The following is a 22,589-nucleotide window of genomic DNA, read 5'->3' on the forward strand; positions in this document are numbered from 1 at the left end:
TCTTTTACAAAAAACAAAAAATTCAAAAAGAAAATATATTTCAGTATTTAATTTTAATATCGTAAATTGATCAGTCTTTAAAGTTTTTCTGAACTAAAAATTGAATAAATTAATATATAACTTTTTAGGGTTTGATATGTAAAATATAGCATGGATTTTCATCTTTCCGGCCATGGCTTTTTAGTTGAAAAGGGATTTCAATGATTATACTAATTTCTTGGTTAGGGTATGATCAACATATATATATATATATATATGTATATACTCAAAAGTATGTACGTAAAAGGCAAGAATTACTTAAAGTAATTAACAAGAAGAAAAGGGTTATTCCCATGACCAAACTTTTTGATGAATAATTAACCAAATTAAGCAAGCAAATTATGAATCATGAATGGAAGTTAATTAGAAAATCACAAATGCAAATATTCCTCTCATCTCTAATGGAAAAACCGCACGTACTGAGCGGTAGAAAAAAGAGTTGTGGGAAGGAAAATGAAAAGGATATGCTGGGAATGCATGCCTCATTAATTAATTAATGCCTGCCTCTAACTTCACCTAGTTTCTTTTCAATCAAATTATCATTATAATTAATTACCTAAAACACTTTTGTTTAATGTGCTTCCCTTCTTTAATTTCCCATGATGCCTGCAATTCACTTTTCCATATGTCATTTCATATCATATATGCTTATGCTCTAAACTAGTTAACCCCCTAAGTGATTAGTCTTGGTTAAAAACATTGGGTACCTTTGATGTTTTAGACATTACTCCAACAAGAACAAAAATTGTACAAATGCTAAAACATATAGCATAAAACTATGCCTTACACATTGTTAGATTATCAAACTCTAATTTCAGATTCAATGACTTTAACACCTGAAACCTCCACCTAATTACTATATGGAGACAAGTCTGAATGAATTCCAAACTACAGTACATGAAGTAGTAAAAACTTCAAATTGATGTACCAAAAAAGATAAATTAAGAGTTCAAATTGGGCTGATTGGATGAACTTTTAGGTCCAAAAAAGTGATGCACATGGGAAACTCCAATTCCTTAAATTTGGGGTTTGAGCCCATGATATTGCTGAGAATGAGCTTTTAGGTCCAAATGTGATGGGACATAGGAAACTTATGGGCTTGTGACTTTAAGAACTTGGGCCCTTTACGAAACTTGGTCTCAACTCCCAAGTGATCCATGAGACCAACTAGTGCCTTATTAGTAATGTAATAATATCTCTTTCATTTTCAAATAAAAAAAAAAAGGTCTAAAATCATCAAAAGGTTTATCCACTTGGGAATCCACGAAAATAACTAGAATTATCCATTTCTGGCTAACAAAATATTGATGATATAGACACCCCAGCCCACTTGTACATTTTAACTAAAAATTATTTTTTCATCGAATTAAGAATTAAAAGTTTTTGTAAATTTATCTAGCATTTTAAAAAACAAGGTCCATATAAAATATTATATAATTAATCTTTATTTACATATAATTTTAAATTTCATCATAGAATATAATTTCAACTAAATTTTAGATTCTTGACTAAGAAAACACTCATATGTTATTTTACTATTATGTGTCGAAAAAAAAAAGAAAGAGAGAAAAAAAGCAATACAACAAATTGCATCATAGCTTATTGTTTTCACAAAAAAACAAAAAGAAAAAAGAAATGATAAAATATCAAATTACATTTTATATAATTGTTTTACTAAAACTTATCCACGTGTCAACAAACCTAGAAAAGCAAAGATTTCAGAAAAAGTTTAAGTCGTATGGGTGACCTGTTAGGGCCTTTATTAATATTTTATTACTCCTAATTTGCTTCACCAAATCAAAATGTCACGCGAGTGAAGGCCAAGAAAAGACATGCTCTAACTTTTTGTCGGGTCACACGTGTCAACTCCTCAGCCAACCTCCACCCAACAAGGGGAATGCTCAGCCACTAGAAGAAAGATTCTTCATAGGCTCTTTTTCGAGTTTCTTATTTTCCAAAAATTGGTTCACATGTGTGGAGAAAAAACTTGACACGTGCGAGCACACCAGAGGAGGGATTTTTTTTGGTGAGAATCCGTTGGGGTGGGCTTTTTTTTTTTAATTTTTGCACTTTTCTTTTTGGGAGGTGGGTCCCCGTAAGAATATGATGCTGATGTGGCAAAATTCTGTGAGTTTTAGAATTCGTTGGTGGGCCCCATCACAAGTGGTGCTTTGACGATCGGATGGTGACATGGATTTTTTTTCATGTGGGTTTCAGACTTTGTAAAAAGCACTTGCCTTGGTTTTCTCCGCCTCACCCGACTTTAAAAACTCGTCAAAAAATCGGACAGCTTGCATTTGTTTACTTTTTTTTTTCTTCTTTCTAGACGAAGACAAAGTTATATGAATCTTTTATTAAAAGAAAATAATGTCTTTAAGTACTCATTTTATCTTTCTTATCATAGAGCTCTAATCAATATTTAATAATAAATATTGTATTAAATTGTTTAAAGGAGCAATCAATTCTTTGTTGAAATCATGAGATTGAAATTTTTAACAAAGTGCATGTTGACTTTTGAATAAGTTTCAATTGACCTAATACCTAGTTCATCAATGATGAATGCATTTTCATCCTTACTTTTTTGGATTGAAATTTAGAATTTCTTCAACTATTGAGGTTCAATAGTTTATTTTTTTAACTTTAATTTTATGTAGAATATGGAAAAAGTGTTAAGAAATAGATAATGAAACGTCAAATTGTGGAAAGTTGAATTCATATTTTAAGTGCTTTTAAGAACAAAGATGATGGGTATATAAGAGGAAAAGCAAGATGTTCTTGTCATTTTTTTATGATATGATGCTTGATTCTTGTAGCACCTCATCCACATTTAACATACCTAAGACACATCTATTATGTTTGAAATTGTCAAATATGTAGAGTAAAAGTAAATGAGCTTGCATAAATAAATTCATCCTTTAAAGTTGGCAATATCTCTCACTTGGATGAGTAAGATACGTCACAAGCACTAACCTTATGAACCATAGAAAAAGATATGAAAAGACTAGAAAGAGGAGTAGTGGGCCAACTTACAATGTCAACCACAAATAACCTTGAAAGAAAAAAGCAACAACAAAAGAAAAGGGCAAAAGATTTTCTAGTTTTCAATGCCAAAAAAATCGGCGAGTAATTGAAAAATAAAAATATAAAATTAATTAAGAAAAAAAAGCTAAAAAGGTGTTGAGGAAAAGTAAGGAAAGTGAAAAAAAATTGTTGATTAGGATATTAGAAGAAAAAGAAAAAAAAAGAGAATAAAAGAAGGATCAATTCGGTTAACGAAATGGTGATCTAATTAAATTAGGTTTAAAAAATTAAATAATGATTACATCAAATTAACGTTGAGTTGTACAAAACACATTGAACTTGAATGATGGTTTGTTTGTCTAATTAGTCTAAAGCTTGGCAAGTAATCAAAAGGAGAAAGGGGAAAAAGTGTTCAAGAGGAAAAAAAAAAAAAAAAAAAGGGAAGGTATAAGAAAAGAAGAAAAAAATTGCTGACTAGGATTTTGAAAAGGACAAAAAGGCTGGAAGGAAAAAAAAAAAAGGGAAAGGGAAAGATCTTTCAAGGCCACAAAAGGAACTTGTGGCTGAAAATTTTCCTTTATGCTGACGTGGCAACGCACCTGCTTAAACTGATCCAAAACGTAGACTCCACGAGACCAACAACGATTACACTCTCTTCTCTTACAACAAAAACATTAAAAAAAACACACAAACGAAAACAAAAGAAAACATTAAAACAACACAAAAACTCAAACGTATCAGATCTCTTTCTCTCTCTTTTCATCCTTCTACAAAACTCTCTCTCTCTAGAAAGTTTCAGTTTTTATCTTCCGTTGGCAGAGGATTTAGAGAAAAAAAAAAGAAAAAGAAAAAAAATTATATAAGTTCAGAAAAAAAGAAGGGAAAAAACAGAGGAAAAGGAAATAGAAAAAACAGGGTAAGGGAACAGAAAATGTCGGAACCAAAAGACTCGGCGATCAAATTATTTGGAAAAACGATTCCTTTGCCTGAGAAATCTCCAAAAGCAACAGCAACAGCAACATCAGCTAACTTTTGTGCTACTTGTGGTGATGATAACAACAACAACAACAATAATAATATTGATCAAGATGAAGATCGTTGTTGTTCTACAAATTCTTCGCCAGATGAAAATAAAACGGAAGAGAGAGAAGCTGAAAAGGTAAGAATTTTTTCTGGAATTTAGAAGAATACCCATTGCTTAGAATATGGAAATGAAAAATGGGTTGGTCTTAGATTCTAAGTTTTTGTTGCTTAAAAAGGTTGGTTTTGGGAAGTAATAGTATTTGATTATAGGGGGGATTGGTTAAATTTTCGTTCTTGGTTTAAGTAAAGTGGAAGTTTTGGGATGTTGAAGATTGGTTTTCTAGATGTGTTAGCTATTTGTTTTATAAACATAATATAATTGTTCAAAAAAAAGTTGTTTTGGTTAATTTCTTTTAGATTGGTTGGCTATGTTCCTGGATTGGCATGATTATAAAAGTTAGTACTAGCTTGCTGCCTGACTGCTGAATTTTGTTTTATACTTTTGGCATTTAATAGGGTACTTCTCATTTCCTGCATCGTTTTGGATGCTGGTTTCGGGATCTTATTTATGATTTCACCATTTTTTATATTTCTAACTTAGGAAAAATGTCTGGCTAGTTTCTTTGAACTTGATAGTTTAGCTTGATAACCCTCCCTCCCCTGCTATCTTTTAGTTGAATTGCATGTTGTATGGCGTTTTGCACCACTGTTTTCTTTTGTTTCCAGTACTTTTGCCTCCCTTATTATGCCGAATGAGTATTTTGTGTTCTGCTAACTTTCCTGATCTAGGGAAAGCTCAATTTTTCTGGAATCAGACATCTACTCATTCCTGAAGAAAGTTACTATCAGTTTTAACTGCTTCTTAGCCCTACTAACTTTTCTATGTTTCTATAGTAATCATGCTCCTTCCTAAGAAATCAAAATACAAATTTAAATAAAAAATTTGTAGTTTCTTTGCAGCCACTATGATCCTAATTTGTGTTGCAACATATCTTTTTAGGGTATTTTCCCCTAATCTTGGTTACATAGCCATACGGAAGGAATATTTGAATCCTGGCATTGATACAGTTAGTAGAAGAGCTTTGAGTCTTGCCTAACTTTGTATGAAGTCATAACTTCTTAAGCAACTTTTCGAGTAAAATTTCTATTATAGCTGTCAGAATGTGGTGGTCAAACTGGTTCTTTATCTAGCAAACACCAGAAATGGAAACAAATTGCAGTTAGTTCTCCCATGATTTGTTCTTTCTAGTTGTCTCAAACTTATATTTCCTCGTTAAGTACAATAATTGTACTGGTTAGAATTTAGTTCTCATGCTTATTTTCTCCCCATGAATTATTCAGGATACTTTGGGCGATGAAACAACTGAGACTGAACAGGAAGTTGGAGGTATAAAGGAGGACGGGCTTAAACAGGAAGGTGGTGCTCCTCCAGTTACTTCTGGTGAGTCTACAAATTTGGAGGCAACCTCTGGAGCAAGTGAGAACAGTAAAACACCTTCTGTTGAGAAGGAGAGCACTGCTTTAAAAACTTCAAAAGCAGAAGAGGATCAAAGTGAGACAAGTAATTCACAAGAAAAAACCTTGAAGAAACCTGACAAAATTCTTCCATGCCCCCGCTGCAACAGCATGGATACTAAATTTTGTTACTACAACAATTACAATGTCAATCAACCTCGGCACTTTTGCAAGAACTGTCAGAGATACTGGACAGCTGGTGGGACCATGAGGAATGTGCCTGTGGGTGCTGGCCGTCGCAAGAACAAGAATTCAGCTTCACACTACCGTCACATAACTGTCTCTGAAGCTCTGCATAATGCTCAAACTGAAATTCCTAGTGGAGTCCACCATCCTGCACTGAAAGCTAATGGTACTGTTCTCACCTTTGGCTCGGACGCACCCCTTTGTGAATCGATGGCTTCTGTTTTGAACCTTGCAGATAAAACAATGCGTAATACCACACGAAATGGGTTTCATAAGCCTGAGGAGTTAAAGATTCCTGTTTCTTATCGAGGTGGACAAAATGGGTTTGAGCGTTCAAATGGATCTTCTGTCCCAACGTCAAAGGATGAGGCAGGTAAAGCTGGGTCACAAGATCAAATGGTGCGGAATTGTCAGGGTTTTTCACCACAGATGCCATGCTTTCCTGGGGCTCCTTGGCCTTACCCATGGAATTCAGCTCAGTGGAACTCCCCTATACCTCCACATGCTTTCTGCTCTCCAGGCTTTCCCATGCCTTTCTATCCTGCTGCAGCTTACTGGGGTTGTACTGTACCAGGCACATGGAATGTCCCTTGGCTTCCTCAGCCATCCTCTCCAAAGAAAACTGCCCCCAGTTCTGGTCCTAATTCACCTACCTTGGGAAAACATTCAAGAGATGAGAACATGGGTAAACTAAGCAACTCTGGAGAAGAGGAGCCAGTAAAAGAAAATAATGCTGAGAAATGCCTTTGGATTCCAAAAACATTGAGGATCAATGATCCAGGAGAAGCGGCAAGGAGCTCAATATGGGCAACACTCGGCATTAAGAATGATAAACCTGATTCAATAGGTAGTGGAGGACTCTTCAAATCATTTCAATCAAAGGGTGATGAGAGGAATCAGGTTCCTGAAACCTCTCCAGTCTTGCAAGCAAATCCAGCAGCATTGTCTAGGTCAATAAACTTCCATGAGAGCTCATAATGTAAATTATGACTCTAATTGGTTTATGGTGTTGCATACAGCTTGGTGGTGTTAATTATTAGACACAAAGTCAGTCCAACTTCGTTAGTAGCTGGGGTCATATTCATTCACGTTCCCCTCTTTATAACCAACTCTCAAAGCAGGCCAACTGAGGAAAACAGAAGAAGAGTTCCTGTCATATCCTTTGAAGGCAGAGTGTTTAGCTGAAGTAGAAACTGATTTTTATCTTTTTCCTTTTTGTTTATGGGGTTCCGTTTTTTCGCCAATGCCGGTATGAGCAGGTGTTTTTTGTTTTCAGTTAGATGGTTTGCGAGTTCTGTACATAAATATATATGAAATGGTGAGGTAGGATAAAGTAAGTTTCTGTACTATAATCCCAGTTGTATTTAAATAAAAATGGGAACTGAAGTCAATCTTTTTATTCGTCTTCCAGTGTTTTTGGTAATGTTTGCTCAATCTACCTTAAATTGCCATGATAAGCATCTTGTGTACGTTCTTCTTTAAAGGTCTAGATTCTCATGAATGTGTGAAAGCAGATTCTCCGATTATCATAAAGTGATATAGAATCCAGTGTCACGGCCACTGTGCTATTTCTCTGCAGTTGGGAAGATACACAGCCTTCCAGCGCAGCATGCAGCAATATCAAGCGATGGGATTGAAGGTTGTTAGTTGTCCATTTGTGTTTAAAAATTCAACAGTACAGTTAAACCGAATTGAATGAAGCCAAAGGAGCAAGTATCATCAATCTGCACATAAATAAGTTTGGATGGGATTTTGGGGGTGTTTAAGGTAGAATAGAAATCGGGTGCAACTTGGAAAAGCAGAAAAGTCCATGTAGGCCCTTGTTTGGCAGATAGACTTGAATTCTTATCAGAAAGGCCGAGCACCTTTCCCTTTCCACGACTATAGAATCCAAACAACTAGCTGCAAAAGGTCGAAAGTTGATCATAAAGTTTTTCTTTTCTCATCTGTAGTTGCTTTCTTTTCTTTTCTCTTTTTTTTTTTCTTTTATTTTCCTCTAATCATCAGTAACATAACACTTAGTCCAAATAAAGCACAAACAAAGGAAAAATCAGAACAAATACTCTATAACCCTTTGTTGTTCACCAAGAGAAAAGGACCCTCTACCTTATTCTTAACATTAGATTGTATCAACTAGCGTGTGAAAATCTATAGTTAAAACAGCTAGTCCACGTCCATTCCAAGTTCCAAATGAGCAATCCTCCATTCAAGACTCAAGTCTTAAAAATCTAAGATTTAGACATTACCACTTGTATGGAACAACCTGCCTTGACTTATGTCTACAGTGTTTAACAACCTGTCATGTAACTTAAAGGTTTCTGCTAGCTAAATTTGTAATCTCATGTACAAGTACAATTACTGAATTTTAATTTGTTTATCGTCTATCGAAATCAACCTAACTATGTTTTTAATAGATTAGACAGGCAAAAAACACATGGAGATATTTTGTGTTATTTCCGGAAATTTTTGGCTACCATGAGCCAGGCCATTAGCTGGTTATGGGACCCAATGCATGTGATGCTATTAATTTTCTTGGCTGCTATCTTGTTCCTACTTTCCTACTTTCTGTCTCTTTGCCTCATTCCTATTAGGTGAATCTGGTTGTTTTGCCCCTTCATTTTTGGTCATATCTATTATCTGATGCTGATGAACTTGAGTCTGATATAAAAGCAAACTTTGTTCAGGTAATGCGGTTTTTTAATTCTAGCCACTATCTTTATCTGCTAATGGATATTTGGCTTTGGATTCTGATATGATCTGTTTTACATGCCACGTGAAATCATCAATCACACTTAAAACAAATCGTGTGGTTCTCTGCTCCTGCATTTAGATCCTTGCTTGTCATTATACCTTGTGGGAAAGGGCAGCATTATTTTCATTTAGAATTTGAAAATGCGTGCCATTTTGCATGATATATTGTAGCTAAATCATTATCAACCCCATGGAAAAGTAGGACTAAACCACATAAATGAAGGAAAACTAGAGAGCTGGTGTACAATCACAACCACAAGCTTCTACCGTTAGATGTTGCACGCAGACTGGTGAAGCATGATTCTAAGCCACATACAAACAACCACATATATGCTGAAGCATAAAAGTAGGGTTGGATGTCGTAACGTGCCCGTCCAAAAACCCAACCACCAGACGCGAGTGAAAACTATAAAAACTAAGAGTCGTTATCAATTTTTTTTACTAAGTGCGATTGGTTACCTATCGACTCGATTCTAATCGACGAAGCTTTAAATTAATTTTAAGCCCACCGAAGAAAATCTTAAACTAGTCTACGGTTTTTTAGATCTAGGCTTGGGAGTACGGTTACACCCGGGGAAAGATTAGCACTTTCGGGACGCCTGTTCCTTGAACGGTACCATTTTTAGATTATCCTATTAGGCTTTAATTTTTAAGTTCACTATATTTTCTTAGTTATTATTCTCTTATTTTATCTTCTATTTAACCTAAAATGGAATGCAAATGTGAGGAAAGATGAGATGCATGGTGTGGGATAAAAATGTCTAACGAATAACTTTTTATTGAGGACGTTCTCCCGAATCCGCCCATCATACTGGTGGGATCCGGGGTTTTCTCTCACCTAGGGAATTATCCAATAAACTCGCATTCGTAAATTCAACGAATAATTCCCATCATCGGGATCATCGTACGTTTTTCTTTAAAAATAACGTTTTCGTGCATAATAAACCTAATACGAACGAAAACCTTTTATTAAAGATGTTTTTCTAGCCCTCCCATCATACTGGTGGGACCCGAGAACATCTTTTCACATAGAGAACTTTTCAAGAAATACCTGCATTCGCAAGATCTTCAAAAGATCCCATCATTGGGGCTTAACTCGTAAACAAAAATACTTATATACAATGATGTGTATGATACAATATGTAAATGCTATACTCGTGAAATTAATTATTTTTATCATTATATTTTTTTATTATCATTATATCCTTTGTTTTATTTTTTTGTATCCTTTTTATTCTAAGTTTCTCTTATATTTTCTTTGCTATTTCTTATGAATCTTCCTTCTCCATATTTCCTTTTTGTAATTTGGTACCTTATAAATTATTCATGATTCTATGTTATCTTAGTGAACAAAATTTTATTTATTTTATTTTTTACTATTTTACTATCTTATATTTTTTATTAGTATTATTTTTTTGTAATCAATCTTTTGTTCAAACCTAATGCCTAAACTCTTATTTTATATATCTATATTTAATTCCATTTTTTTTCTTTCTACTTTCTATCTTATTTCTTTTACATAATATTTTATTAATCTATAATTTATACCATTAGATATTTAATGTTTAATTTTTAAATTATTTATTGTTTTGGATTTTTCTTATTAATAGTTTTTATTATTTGTCTATTTATTTAATGTCATGGATGTTAACATTTCACAAATTTATTATATATATTTGAATTATCATTATTATTTTTATTTTTATCTATTATTATTTATTTATTATTTTTTTAAAATGATTTTTGTATAGTTAAATTTTATTTATAAAAATTTCGGGATCTCAAAATCGAGGCCTTCCCATCGTACTGGTGGAGCCTTAATTTGGATTTCGAACTTAAGGAAAATTAGCCCAGGATTGCGACTCCTCGCGTCCTGACCAATCATCCCATCATCGGTACAATTTTGTATTCTTTCCATGGTTAATAGTATGGTACCTTAAGGCTCACTTAATATACTATTAAAGCTACAAATATTGTCCTAAAACAAAGGATTTGTTGTGGTGACTAAAAAAAATAATTAAACTTTTTTACTACCTTCTATTATTAACATTATTGTTTCACATTTTTTTGTTAATTTAAATCTTCTAAAATATTATTAAAAGGATTTCAAATATCATGCTCAAACCATTTAATTTTTTAAAAGAATGGGCTAGCCCCAAAACAACTAGTTCATCATAGATCCCTAAAAAAAATTTTACCTGATCGGGCTTAGTTTGCCCAAATAGCTGCAGGACCCTGGTTTGCCTTGGAGCGAAACTGCTTGGAGTTTGGTGTGGCAGCCTCCAAGCAACGAAACGATGTAGTTTGAATGGGTCAGAAAGGGCTTAAAACGACGTAGTTTTAAGGCTTTTAAACCTTAGCTATAAAATCCTCTTTTTCTCCTTTCCTTCTCATTTCCCTTTACCATTTTCTCTCTCTACCTGGCGGCAACCTTCCCTCTCTCTAAAACCGATCCTTTTTTGTCAGCTGGATTCCCACTTTCTCCATCGATTCTGGTGCCCGGAATTTCTACTCCTCCTGACCGGTGACAGTTGAGCCCCCACCTTTCCTCTATCCCGCGGTGCGGAAGCCTTTGTCACTGTCCTTCTCTTTCTCTTCACTGGTGACGCTAGAACCACTGGATGCGTACCTCTTTGTCTCACTCTCTCGTTGCCCGAATCGTCGGCCACTTTAAATCTCCCTCAAAACGCCGTCGATTGACTCCCCCTTCGACGACGATTGGCTTTTCCTCTCTCTCTCTATCTAAAACTCCTACCGGCATCGGTTTCCTCTCACCCAAACTCTAAGAAAGAAATCCCCCACCACCGACGGTACAAAGGCCTCCTTCACCTTCGATTTGAGCCATCCAAAACCCAAATCCTATTCTTACAGCCGGCGGCACCTAAAGCTTCCTATTACTCTATTTTTTTTCTTTGTTTATTTTTTATTTTTCCTTTTTTTATTTTTTTTTAGTTTGATTGTGGATTGTGGTTTTTTGGCTGCTAGACTAGGAATTTGATTTATAGGTTGCTAAGGATTTCTTAGGGTTTTTGCTTACCGATCGCTCTTTGATTTTTGGCTCCAGTGTCTCTTTTATACTCGATTTTGCAACCGAGTACCATTCCAGCCGGATGCCTTCTTCCCACTACTTTGCCAGACGCGAGTTTTTCATGTTTGGCACTGTAATGGTGCTTGGCTGGTACTGGCAGGTGCGTCCGGGCCTTGCCAGTATTTTTTTCCTTTTTTTATTTCTTTTCTAATTATTTAATTAATTAATTTTCAATTATTATTTTTTTTGTTTGTTTAAGCAAAATTACAGTGTCTACATTGGAGGCACCCAATCATAGAAACCTCAAGGCTGTCTGGCATGATAGTGAGAGCCCCAAGCATCCCCAACTGCTGAGAAACCAACGCTGGAAGGGGCCTAGTGTCAACATCCTTTCACAACTCTTAAGGGCTCATGAAACCAATGCTGAGAAACCTTGTCTTCCTCCTTGTTCTCCATCTGATACTTTACATTATTTTTCCTCTAGAGATATCATTAATGTTAACTATAAGGTTTTCCATGTTATACAAGTTTTGTTTTTAATAATCTAAATTTCTAATTTTAGCTAAAATAATCCCCATGCATTTTTCCTTTTCGAATAAAATTTAAATAAAATCTTTTAAATTGAAATCGATAAATTAATAGAATTCAATTCAAAAAATCAATAACATGTCAAAAGTTAATTAAAAATACTATGTGTATATAAAATTTGATCATTACTTATTGAACAATGAAAAATTTATAATAAATTTTACTTAAAAATACCCATACTTAATCTATATAACAAAACCATTCAATTTATTATTTTTTTTTTACAAAAAAGAAACCTCACCAACTTAAAACCCCCCTAAGAAACATCTAAAGCTTACCCTCTTAAATTATCAAAATGCTATAGTTAGGCAGCAGTAATATTCCTCTCCTAGACTTTCCACTCATATTCTAAAACCGTGTTCCCTTTCTGATTCTAATATACAAAAAAAATCTAACTCGCCAACTTAATTGTTTGATTCCGCATTAATCAGTCACTAATTAATCATTTAAGATTAAGATTATTAAAATGGAGGAAAGTACAGCTAATTAATCATTGGGATTTGGGATTGTAAAGTCAACCCTAAGTTATAAATCATGAAGATAACTAGTCTAAGTTATCCAAGCTTCATTCATCACTCCCTCACCCTTTCTCTTTGCTCATTCAACACCCCTTCGCCTAAAGTTTCATCAACATTCATTTTCTTCACTGCCAAAGCATACAAAGGTGAAAGTATACAAAACTTAATTTTCACGATCACTTCTATTATTGCATAATTCAATCGTCAGATGGATCGAACAATTTAATTTTTATATTTTGTTTTAATTTTTTTATTCTAGTTAATTTTTGACATAAAACTTGAAAAATTTATTAAGCTATTCAATTTAAATAAGATCTTATTTTTCTATTACGTTCAATTAAGCTTTCATATTTTTGTTTTGAGTCAAATGGACTCTTATAACTAACGATTGATTAATTGTTATTAATTAAAATATAACTTGTTATTTTATACTCATGAGATGTTAATGTGAAAGTTGAAAATGTGACATGCCATATCATTATGTTACATCAACATGCCATGTTAATTATTATTCATTATGACGTATTATCTTATCATGCTAGTATCATGTGACATAAAATGACAAGTGATATTTTAATTCATTTGTTATAAGGGTTTGTTTGATTTAAAATAAAAATATAATGGTTTGATTGAACTCAATCAAAGCATAATAGCATATTTGAATTTTTCTAAATAATTTAGAGACTTTTTAAAATATTATACCTTAACTTTATTATTATTATTTAAAGAGAATTCTTTGTTTTTTGATTTCACTTGTTCATTTTTCTAATGGTAATGTAGAGAGAATATGTTGTTGGTTCCATGGATAGTTGATAGTATTTAGCTAATAAAAAAAACAATAATTAAATAAAGAGAGGTCCATAAAACGACCATTTATAACATACTTAAGTGGAGATTGAAAGCTTTACTTTGCCTAAAAAGCAAGCCTTCCACAAAGCCAACTTGTTGTTGCCTACTTGCCTACCCATCCCTTAGTGGGATCAAACCTAACTTAACTTAATTATTCATCTCATATACTAATTATATACTTTATATTCATTTTCATTCGTTAAAAAAAAAAAAAAAGGAACAGAAAAGAAGGCCAGCCCAATTCCAATCGAACTTTACAATCAATTAACTTAAGAATAAGAAAAGAAGCTAAGGAAATGAAGATGAGTTATTTATCTTGACAAAGCCTTATAATTATGGCCCTTAATGGGGGCACGTGCTACTTCTAGCTATTTCACTTCACATGGCAGGCGTTCATGGGCTTTTCACGTGTGTGTAAACACACGTGCACCGGCATACAAATAACCATATATACACCAAAGCTCAAAATCACTCTAATTATTATATATATTAAAATTAATTAGCACTAATTATCCACATGACACACTATATTATATGGTTGTTTCAATTGTTAAACTATAATTGTTTTATAATGATCCATCCTCACCGTCTTACAGAAAATAGGTTATATGCACACATGCTTAAACTTTACAACTTGATATGAATAAACACCAATTAAAACAAGAAGGGTTGATGATGTATATTAAAATTTTTTATGGAATATAGATTATGGTTATTCTTCGACATTAAATTTAAATAATTACCACACATGACGTGATTGTCGAATGTAAAAAATAAAATAAAATAAAATTGTGTAATTGGCTAATCGAGGGTTAATGGTTTTCATGATTAAAGCTTGACATGCTGCATTATCATCCTGATTTTTCAAGAGATTACTTTCTGCTTTGACCAATTAATAAGATTTCTAAAATCGTCTGATAGATCCCATCAAACTTGAGAACCTAGGTTCTTTAAAGTGGCTTTAGTCTTGTAAGTTGATTTTCTTTATATATATATATATATTCTAACAATTCAAACCATATTCATTAATGATAAAAACAAAAATAATAAAAAATAGTATACACATGATTAAGTCAATATTAACATGTTGTTTTGAATTTTCAACGATTAATAGAAGCAAAAAAGGAAAAAAAAAAGAGTTATTAGGTTCATTTTTTAAATACAAAACTAAGCAATTACTTTTCAGAAAATTATTGTTACTTATTATAATTATATATTTACTTTATTATCATCATTTGAATAAAAGCAAAATTTAATGAAGAAAGTGTTACTAATCAGTGATTATATTAGTAGTATGCCCTAAACTAAAGAACTAAATTAGGATTCTTTGCAAAAATTTATGTTCTGGTTGGTTTTATGAAAATTATAATTTTTAAATATTACTGCTAATCATACATAATATAAATCATAGACATCGAGATATAATATGAATTTAAATAAAAAAAAGAGAAAAAACACAAGATACAAAATGAATACACATCTTAGTTTTCTAGGTCAACTTCTTATGCAGGTGAAAAGCTTATTTATAATTAAGAAAACTCTATCTTTATTTGCAGTCAAGTTAGACGTGAAGCTACTGAAATTCACCAGTTATATGAATTTTGTAATTATTTAAATGAATATAGACATTTTGTAACATTTTATGTATGCCCATTTACACGCAAATTGTAATATAAAAGGTATTTTCATGAAGAATTGATTCACTTTCAGAAGAAAAAAGTTAATAGGATGAAAATGTTGTTGTTCCATTCTAGCTTTACATGTATCGATTGAAGCATCTTGCAATTAAAACGTACAAGTCTTCTAAACATAAAACAACCCAAATTTTGGTTTTAAAAGAATATTCTTATCTCTAATTTTATAATAATTAATTTTTTTCACACTTATCTATTCAAACAAACTTACCGCAATTCAATCAGTTAATAAAAATTTCAATGTTAAATGGAAATAAAAATTAGTGAATATTTTAATTTAATGAAAAAAATTATTAATTAAGGAATAAAATAATTAATTCTATAAATTATTAAGGATATATATGTTATTCATTATTTACACTTTTAAATAAAATTCAATAATGATAAGGATTTCATTGGTCTTGCTTTTGTTTTTAACATCAATAATGATAATAAGATGGTTGTGAATGCTATTTCAATGTTTGTTATTTTTCTGTGTGTTAATATGAACTTACTTACAGTAATTTGAGAGATGTTCTACAGATAATAAGAGGTCAAAGTCACCTACATATATCGTGAAGTTAATACAATTATTGATTTTTTAACCAATTTCAAATTTTCTTTTAATATTTTTTATGTTGCTTATAATAATCCTTCATCAGGAATTAAAAATTTATTATTATATGATATGATGGAAATATATTTTTCCCTGATGATTCTAGTTTAATATTAGAGCTTTTCCATTGAAAAAAAAAATCATTAGTTAAGCAATACTAAAGTACAAACTCAACATATTTTCTACAGCAAATTAAAGTTTGATTGAGAGCAAAACAGGAAAATTATTACGAAATTGGTATTTAGCCGGGCAAGGTCAAAGAAAACCAACTTGGGTATCTTCATGCAAGTGTCGCATATTTATATTTTCAATTCAAAAGATATTTTTGATAAATGAAAAAAAATTTATTTATATATTCCAAACACATTATTTCCTTACTAATATAGAATCGGTGACATAAGTATAGAGTTTTGATTTGAAAATTCAAGTAATTATTCGATGATATCCTATAAAAAAAAGCAACGTACTACTTATTTGATGATAAAAGTATTGGAAGGTGAATTTGGCAAAATGACAAGCTTGACAACTAGATTTCCTCCTTCATATCCAACTTAAGATTTTGCTAACATCATATAATATCACGAATACATTCAATTCGTTGTACTAATTATTTTTAATTTAATAAAATAAAATTAGTAAAAAAATATCAACTCCTTTTTCCCTTTCTTTTCTTTGATTCACTCACGCACTTAAAAGATTAAAAAGATTTATAGATAGGATTTCTCATAATCTCAACATCAAGACAATATGGATATGATCCAAAATTACATGACTATTTGATTGAACGTTGATGGATTTATCTCTATTTAAATGTCCAATTTCAAATTCCCTTCTCTCAGGAAAAATAAGAAGTGTTTAACATTTGATAATCAAAATTGTACTTACTTGGACCAAATCATAGAAAAAAAGAAAAAAACAAATTTCTTCTAGGAAAGAGATATATGTTTCAGTGTCAACTTTTTTTTGTTTTACTCTTCTCCCATTTGCAGCCGCCATTAGGTCCTGTTAGCAAAGTACAATTGCAGAGAAGAAGTGACAAATTCGAAGTGATCTGCCAACAATGGTAGTCCGTTCTTTTTTTGTTTTCGTTTGTCTTTTTCTGCATTAAAGAATTGTTCTAAAATAATCCCAAAATCTGATAGACATGAGCCTCCCCTAATTAGCTGGAAAAGGCATTTTTTTAATAGGAATAGAATAAGAAAAATCCCATAAAACACACCCATCCTGGCCAGTGGCCACTGTCTGCAAAGTCTATACCCACCAAAAAGTCATTCACAAACTCCAAAAAAACAAAAAAAAGAAATAAAAAGTCATCTAAAATTAGATACAGCTAACTATAATATTGTCTACCATTACTGCTAAAAACTTAACAAATTTCGATGCGAGAAGCAGGATTCTCCCCCTCACCTTGACATCACCGAAAGTGGGTTCTGAAAAGCAGATTTTAACAAAAAAAAAAAAAAAAACAACAGAAATCTCGTATTCTGTTAAGTTCGTTAACAGTGGTAGTGTGCAAGGATCATGTACACTAAGAAAAGCTTGGAAACAGATTATAAAAAGGTGTTAAGTTCGTTAGCCTATGCACAACATCAAAATGGAAACAGATTCATGAGTATTTTACAAGAATTTGAAGACGAGTCAGCAGTGCTCAGATTGGAGAATTTTACCACATGTGACACACATCAATGCATGGCTTACAAGTTTTAAAGGTATAGAATTAAGCTGTGTACATAGGAAAGCCAATTAAGGTGGCAGACTGGGTAGCTAGCCCTATCAACTGGGTTTAAGTAATCCCATCCTCCTTAGTACACATTCTTAACAAGGTTGGACCTTCAGCTCCTCGTTACTGTTAGTAAAACAGGAGGGAACATAGAGGGGATAGAACTCCTCATTTTGTTACCCAAGTTGTCCAACAACAAACTATAAGTTCTTCGCATAATATACTGGATAAATAATGGAATATCTTTTCTGATTGACCAAAAAAATAAAACTTGCTATTATTATTGTTTATGTGAATATAAATAAAAAATAAATTTTTACAAAATTATTTGATTGAGCTAGTTTATACTGTATTTATTTAACATATGTAAATAAATATGTGATTGAGTTAATTGAAATAATAATTTTATTAGATTAATTTTTAAATTTCATTAATGCAAAAAACTGAAATCTCTTTTTATTTAATAAATGACTTAATTTTCAAGAAATTATTTTAAAGCCAAAAGTAAAAACAACCCTATAAAGAAAAACGGAAACTCTATCAATTCTCCTCCTACCCAAACTCTAAATCCAGATCAAACCCACCTCATAAAAGCTCAAAAAGGAAACAACTTAATTATTTCCACCTCAAGATCAGGTGATTTTATTAGTACCCAAATGATTAAATTCCTTTCAAAGCACCACAAAGATATTGAAACTTTCAATCTCAAATCTCAATTTGAGATTGAATTATAAGGAGAAAAAGAAGAACTGGAATTGAATGAGCAAAGGCCGGCTATTGAGATTTGAGAGAGAGAAGAAAGACAGAGAGAGAAGGAAACAAAGGAAGAGTCTTTTTTAACCTTTTGGCATTGTTATTTCTTTTATCACAAAAATTTCTTGAGCTAACAAGTAAGAGCTGTGGCTTGTTTTTGTGTTATGTTTTTGTTGTCAAAGGGAGAGCCCGACACGTTTGAGGAGAAAACAATTAAAAAATAAAAATGAAGAAGTTTATTCGGTGGGCTTTTGATGATTACAATGGGCTTGGACTTTGCTTTTTGAAGACTTGAGTGTTCCAATCATATGTTCATGATTTTGTGGGGTATTATTCTATGGGCTTTGGTCCACCATCTCTCTTTTTTACCCTTATTTATTGGATTAAAAATTTTCACTTACATTGAAATTAGAATTGTTTTATTAAATGAAGCATTAGAATTCTTTTAGTTAAAGATATTAACAGGTAGGGTACCCATTAATTTTGAGATACTCGAACTCTAATCTTATTAAAAATCAAATATCTTAATCCTATTAACTACTCGAATAATTTTAAAAATTACTACTCTAACTTAACCTTAATACATTTTCATTACCCTTTAATTATCCTAACCTGTTTAAATATCTGATTAGATAAAAAAATTATTAAAATCTTGTTCATGGGTACCTAATTACCCAATTAATTATTCTAATCTCATAACTTCCCTTTAGATTTATATGTTATAAGTTTCTACAAATAAAGGTATATATATTGTAATTAATAATTTTATAAGTTATAATTTTTGTAATGTTAACACACAATAAAAAGTAAATATTTTTATATTTAAAGTATATATATATATATATATATACACACACACGCATACATAAAAATATTTTAATATATATATATATATAATAGTAATTATATTCCTTATAAATGAATCTAATATATATAAAGTATATATATTAAAAGACATTACAAGTTAATTAATAATTATAGTTTCATGAATTAATTTAATTAACTATACAAGTTTGTCCTTAATTATATAAAATTAAAAAAAATAACTAGGTTTTACAACTATTCTAATTTCACAACTTCTCTTTAAGTTTATATAAGTTTATATAAATAAAGTTGTATATATTATAATTAATAATTTTATAAGTTATAATTTTGTAATGTTAGCACAAAATAGAAAGCAGATACGTTTATATTTAAAGTTTATATATACTAAAAATATTTTAGTATATATATAATAGTAATTATATTTCTTATAAATTAACACAATATATAAACTATATATATTAAAAGAAATTACAAGTTAATTAATAATAATAGTTTCATGAATTAATTTGATTAATTATACGGATTTGTTCTTAATTTCATGAAATTAAAAAAAATTAGATTTCAAAACTATTTTAATCTCAAAAGCTTTCTTTAAGTATATATATTATAAGATTATATAAACAATGGTATTTATATTATAATTAATAATTTTATAAGTCATAAGATTGTAATGTTAACACAAAATAAAAAGTAAATATATTTATATTAAAAGTATATATATAATAGTAATTATATTCTTTTATAATATGATATAATATTCAGATTATTTAAACATAATTAACAATACAATAATTTTTGAATTTAAATATATTGATGTCATCATATTAATAATTAGAGTAACCATACTTTTCATAAATTTGTTAGTTTTTAACAAAAAAAAAATTACTTGTAAAGTTGATAAAAATTGTAAATTTTTAATTTAATTATTAAAATAATAATAAAATATTTATAAATAGTAATCGAGTTCGGGTAACAAGTACTCAAAAAGTGGTACCTGAACTCGATACAAGTAGTGAAATCATTATCCGAACCTATTCCAAATTCGATTATAGGGTACATTAACCCTATATAATCAGGTCGAATATCTGCGATACTTTATAACTGGGTACCCATTACCATCTCTACTTTTAGTTGAGGAAAGGTTGAAAGAGATGGCAATCTTCCTCCTCCATCTTCTTGATAACTTGTTAAAAAGATAACGCTTCTAATTTTGGATCACAAGTCAAATAATGGAAGAGAGTCAACCTTATATAAACTGGGTTTTCCTTTTTGTCACAAAATAGAAAAGAAGAAGGTTCATGTTTTATCCTACCAGTCATGCTTTGGAGTTTGAACAATTTCTTGGGAAAACTAGAAACTTGTACTTTGTTAGATGCATGAACAAAACGTTGAAATATATTCAAAGGGAAAATATATATTCAATGAAAACAGAGCTTAATCAAGAGAAGGGACAAAGTCAAGATTTTTGGCTTGGGGGACGCCATAATAATAATAATAATAATAATAATATATTTAGTTATACCACTAATAACACAAAAATTATAAAGAAATTGTGATTGATGCAAAAGAAATAGTAAAAATTAAGCATATCAAATTCAAATAATACAGTACGTAATTAATGTGTAAACAATATAAATATCTAATTTTGATAATTTAAAAGAATATATATCATATTGCTTCGGAATTGTATTGAAAGTATATGTAAAATTTACTCAGTGTCATCGAATCATTATTGAAACATTTTATCTAATTTTTCTAAAGGGTTTGGTATTTGATATTTTCCTGCATCTAATCTAATGACTCCCATGTCGTCATTAGCCCTTCTACCTACTTTTTTTGAAAATATATCTAACATTGATCGAATCTAAATTGAATTCGATTTGATATCACTTTATTACATGATTATTGTATTTTTTTTAAAAGACTAATTTACTGAAAAAAAGATTGAAAATCTTTTATATAATTTTTCTAAGGCGCTTGATGACACCAACACCACTTGAATTCCCTTATCGTTAATTGATCAGTCTTTAAAGTTTTTCTGAACTAAAAATTGAATAAATTAATATATAACTTTTTAGGGTTTGATATGTGAAATATAGCATGGATTTTCATCTTTCCGGCCATGGCTTTTTAGTTGAAAAGGGATTTCAATGATTATACTAATTTCTTGGTTAGGGTATGATCAATATATATATATATATATATGTATATACTCAAAAGTATGTTCGTAAAAGGCAAGAATTACTTAAAGTAATTAACAAGAAGAAAAGGGATATTCCCATGACCAAACTTTTTGATGAATAATTAACCAAATTAAGCAAGCAAATTATGAATCATGAATGGAAGTTAATTAGAAAATCACAAATGCAAATATTCCTCTCATCTCTAATGGAAAAACAGCACGTACTGAGCGGTAGAAAAAAGAGTTGTGGGAAGGAAAATGAAAAGGATATGCTGGGAATGCATGCCTCATTAATTAATTAATGCCTGCCTCTAACTTCACCTAGTTTCTTTTCAATCAAATTATCATTATAATTAATTACCTAAAACACTTTTTGTTTAATGTGCTTCCCTTCTTTAATTTCCCATGATGCCTGCAATTCACTTTTCCATATGTCATTTCATATCATATATGCTTATGCTCTAAACTAGTTAACCCCCTAAGTGATTAGTCTTGGTTAAAAACATTGGGTACCTCTGATGTTTTAGACATTACTCCAACAAGAACAAAAATTGTACAAATGCTAAAACATATAGCATAAAACTATGCCGAACACATTGTTAGATTATCAAACTCTAATTTCAGATTCAATGACTTTAACACCTGAAACCTCCACCTAATTACTATATGGAGACAAGTCTGAATGAATTCCAAACTACAGTACATGAAGAAGTAAAAACTTCAAATTGATGTACCAAAAAAGATAAATTAAGAGTTCAAATTGGGCTGATTGGATGAACTTTTAGGTCCAAAAAAGTGATGCACATGGGAAACTCCAATTCCTTAAATTTGGGGTTTGAGCCCATGATATTGCTGAGAATGAGCTTTTAGGTCCAAATGTGATGGGACATAGGGAACTTATGGGCTTGTGACTTTAAGAACTTGGGCCCTTTACGAAACTTGGTCTCAACTCCCAAGTGATCCATGAGACCAACTAGTGCCTTGTTAGTAATGTAATAATATCTCTTTCATTTTCAAATAAAAAAAAAAGTCTAAAATCATCAAAAGGTTTATCCACTTGGAAATCCACGAAAATAACTAGAATTATCCATTTCTGGCTAACAAAATATTGATGATATAGACACCCCAGCCCACTTGTACATTTTAACTAAAAATTATTTTTTTATCGAATTAAGAATTAAAAGTTTTTGTAAATTTATCTAGCATTTTAAAAAACAAGGTCCATATAAAAAATTATATAATTAATCTTTTTTTACATATAATTTTAAATTTCATCATAGAATATAATTTCAACTAAATTTT

General features: G+C 30.9%; 1 protein-coding gene across 1 annotated transcript; it reads left to right on the forward strand.

The window, feature by feature from the left end:
* Positions 1–3,702: 3,702 nt before the first annotated feature.
* On the forward strand, positions 3,703–7,185 carry LOC148763186 (cyclic dof factor 2-like). The gene is made up of 2 exons (XM_088805567.1): positions 3,703–4,219; positions 5,425–7,185. The coding sequence occupies exons 1-2, from the start codon at positions 3,992–3,994 to the stop codon at positions 6,760–6,762; spliced, it is 1,566 nt and encodes a 521-aa protein (XP_088661693.1). The 5' UTR covers positions 3,703–3,991; the 3' UTR covers positions 6,763–7,185.
* The last annotated feature ends 15,404 nt before the right edge of the window (positions 7,186–22,589 follow it).

This window comes from Theobroma cacao, chromosome 4 (genome assembly GCF_053813885.1).
Source record: "Theobroma cacao isolate CCN51 chromosome 4, ASM5381388v1, whole genome shotgun sequence".
Lineage (NCBI taxonomy): Eukaryota > Viridiplantae > Streptophyta > Magnoliopsida > Malvales > Malvaceae > Theobroma > Theobroma cacao.

Excerpts from the sequence above, each read along its gene's own strand:
- LOC148763186 (XM_088805567.1), top strand. The coding sequence starts at position 3,992 with ATGTCGGAACCAAAAGACTCGGCGATCAAATTATTTGGAAAAACGATT. Across the intron at positions 4,220-5,424 it reads AAGAGAGAGAAGCTGAAAAG|GATACTTTGGGCGATGAAAC; the intron begins GTAAGAATTTTT and ends TGAATTATTCAG.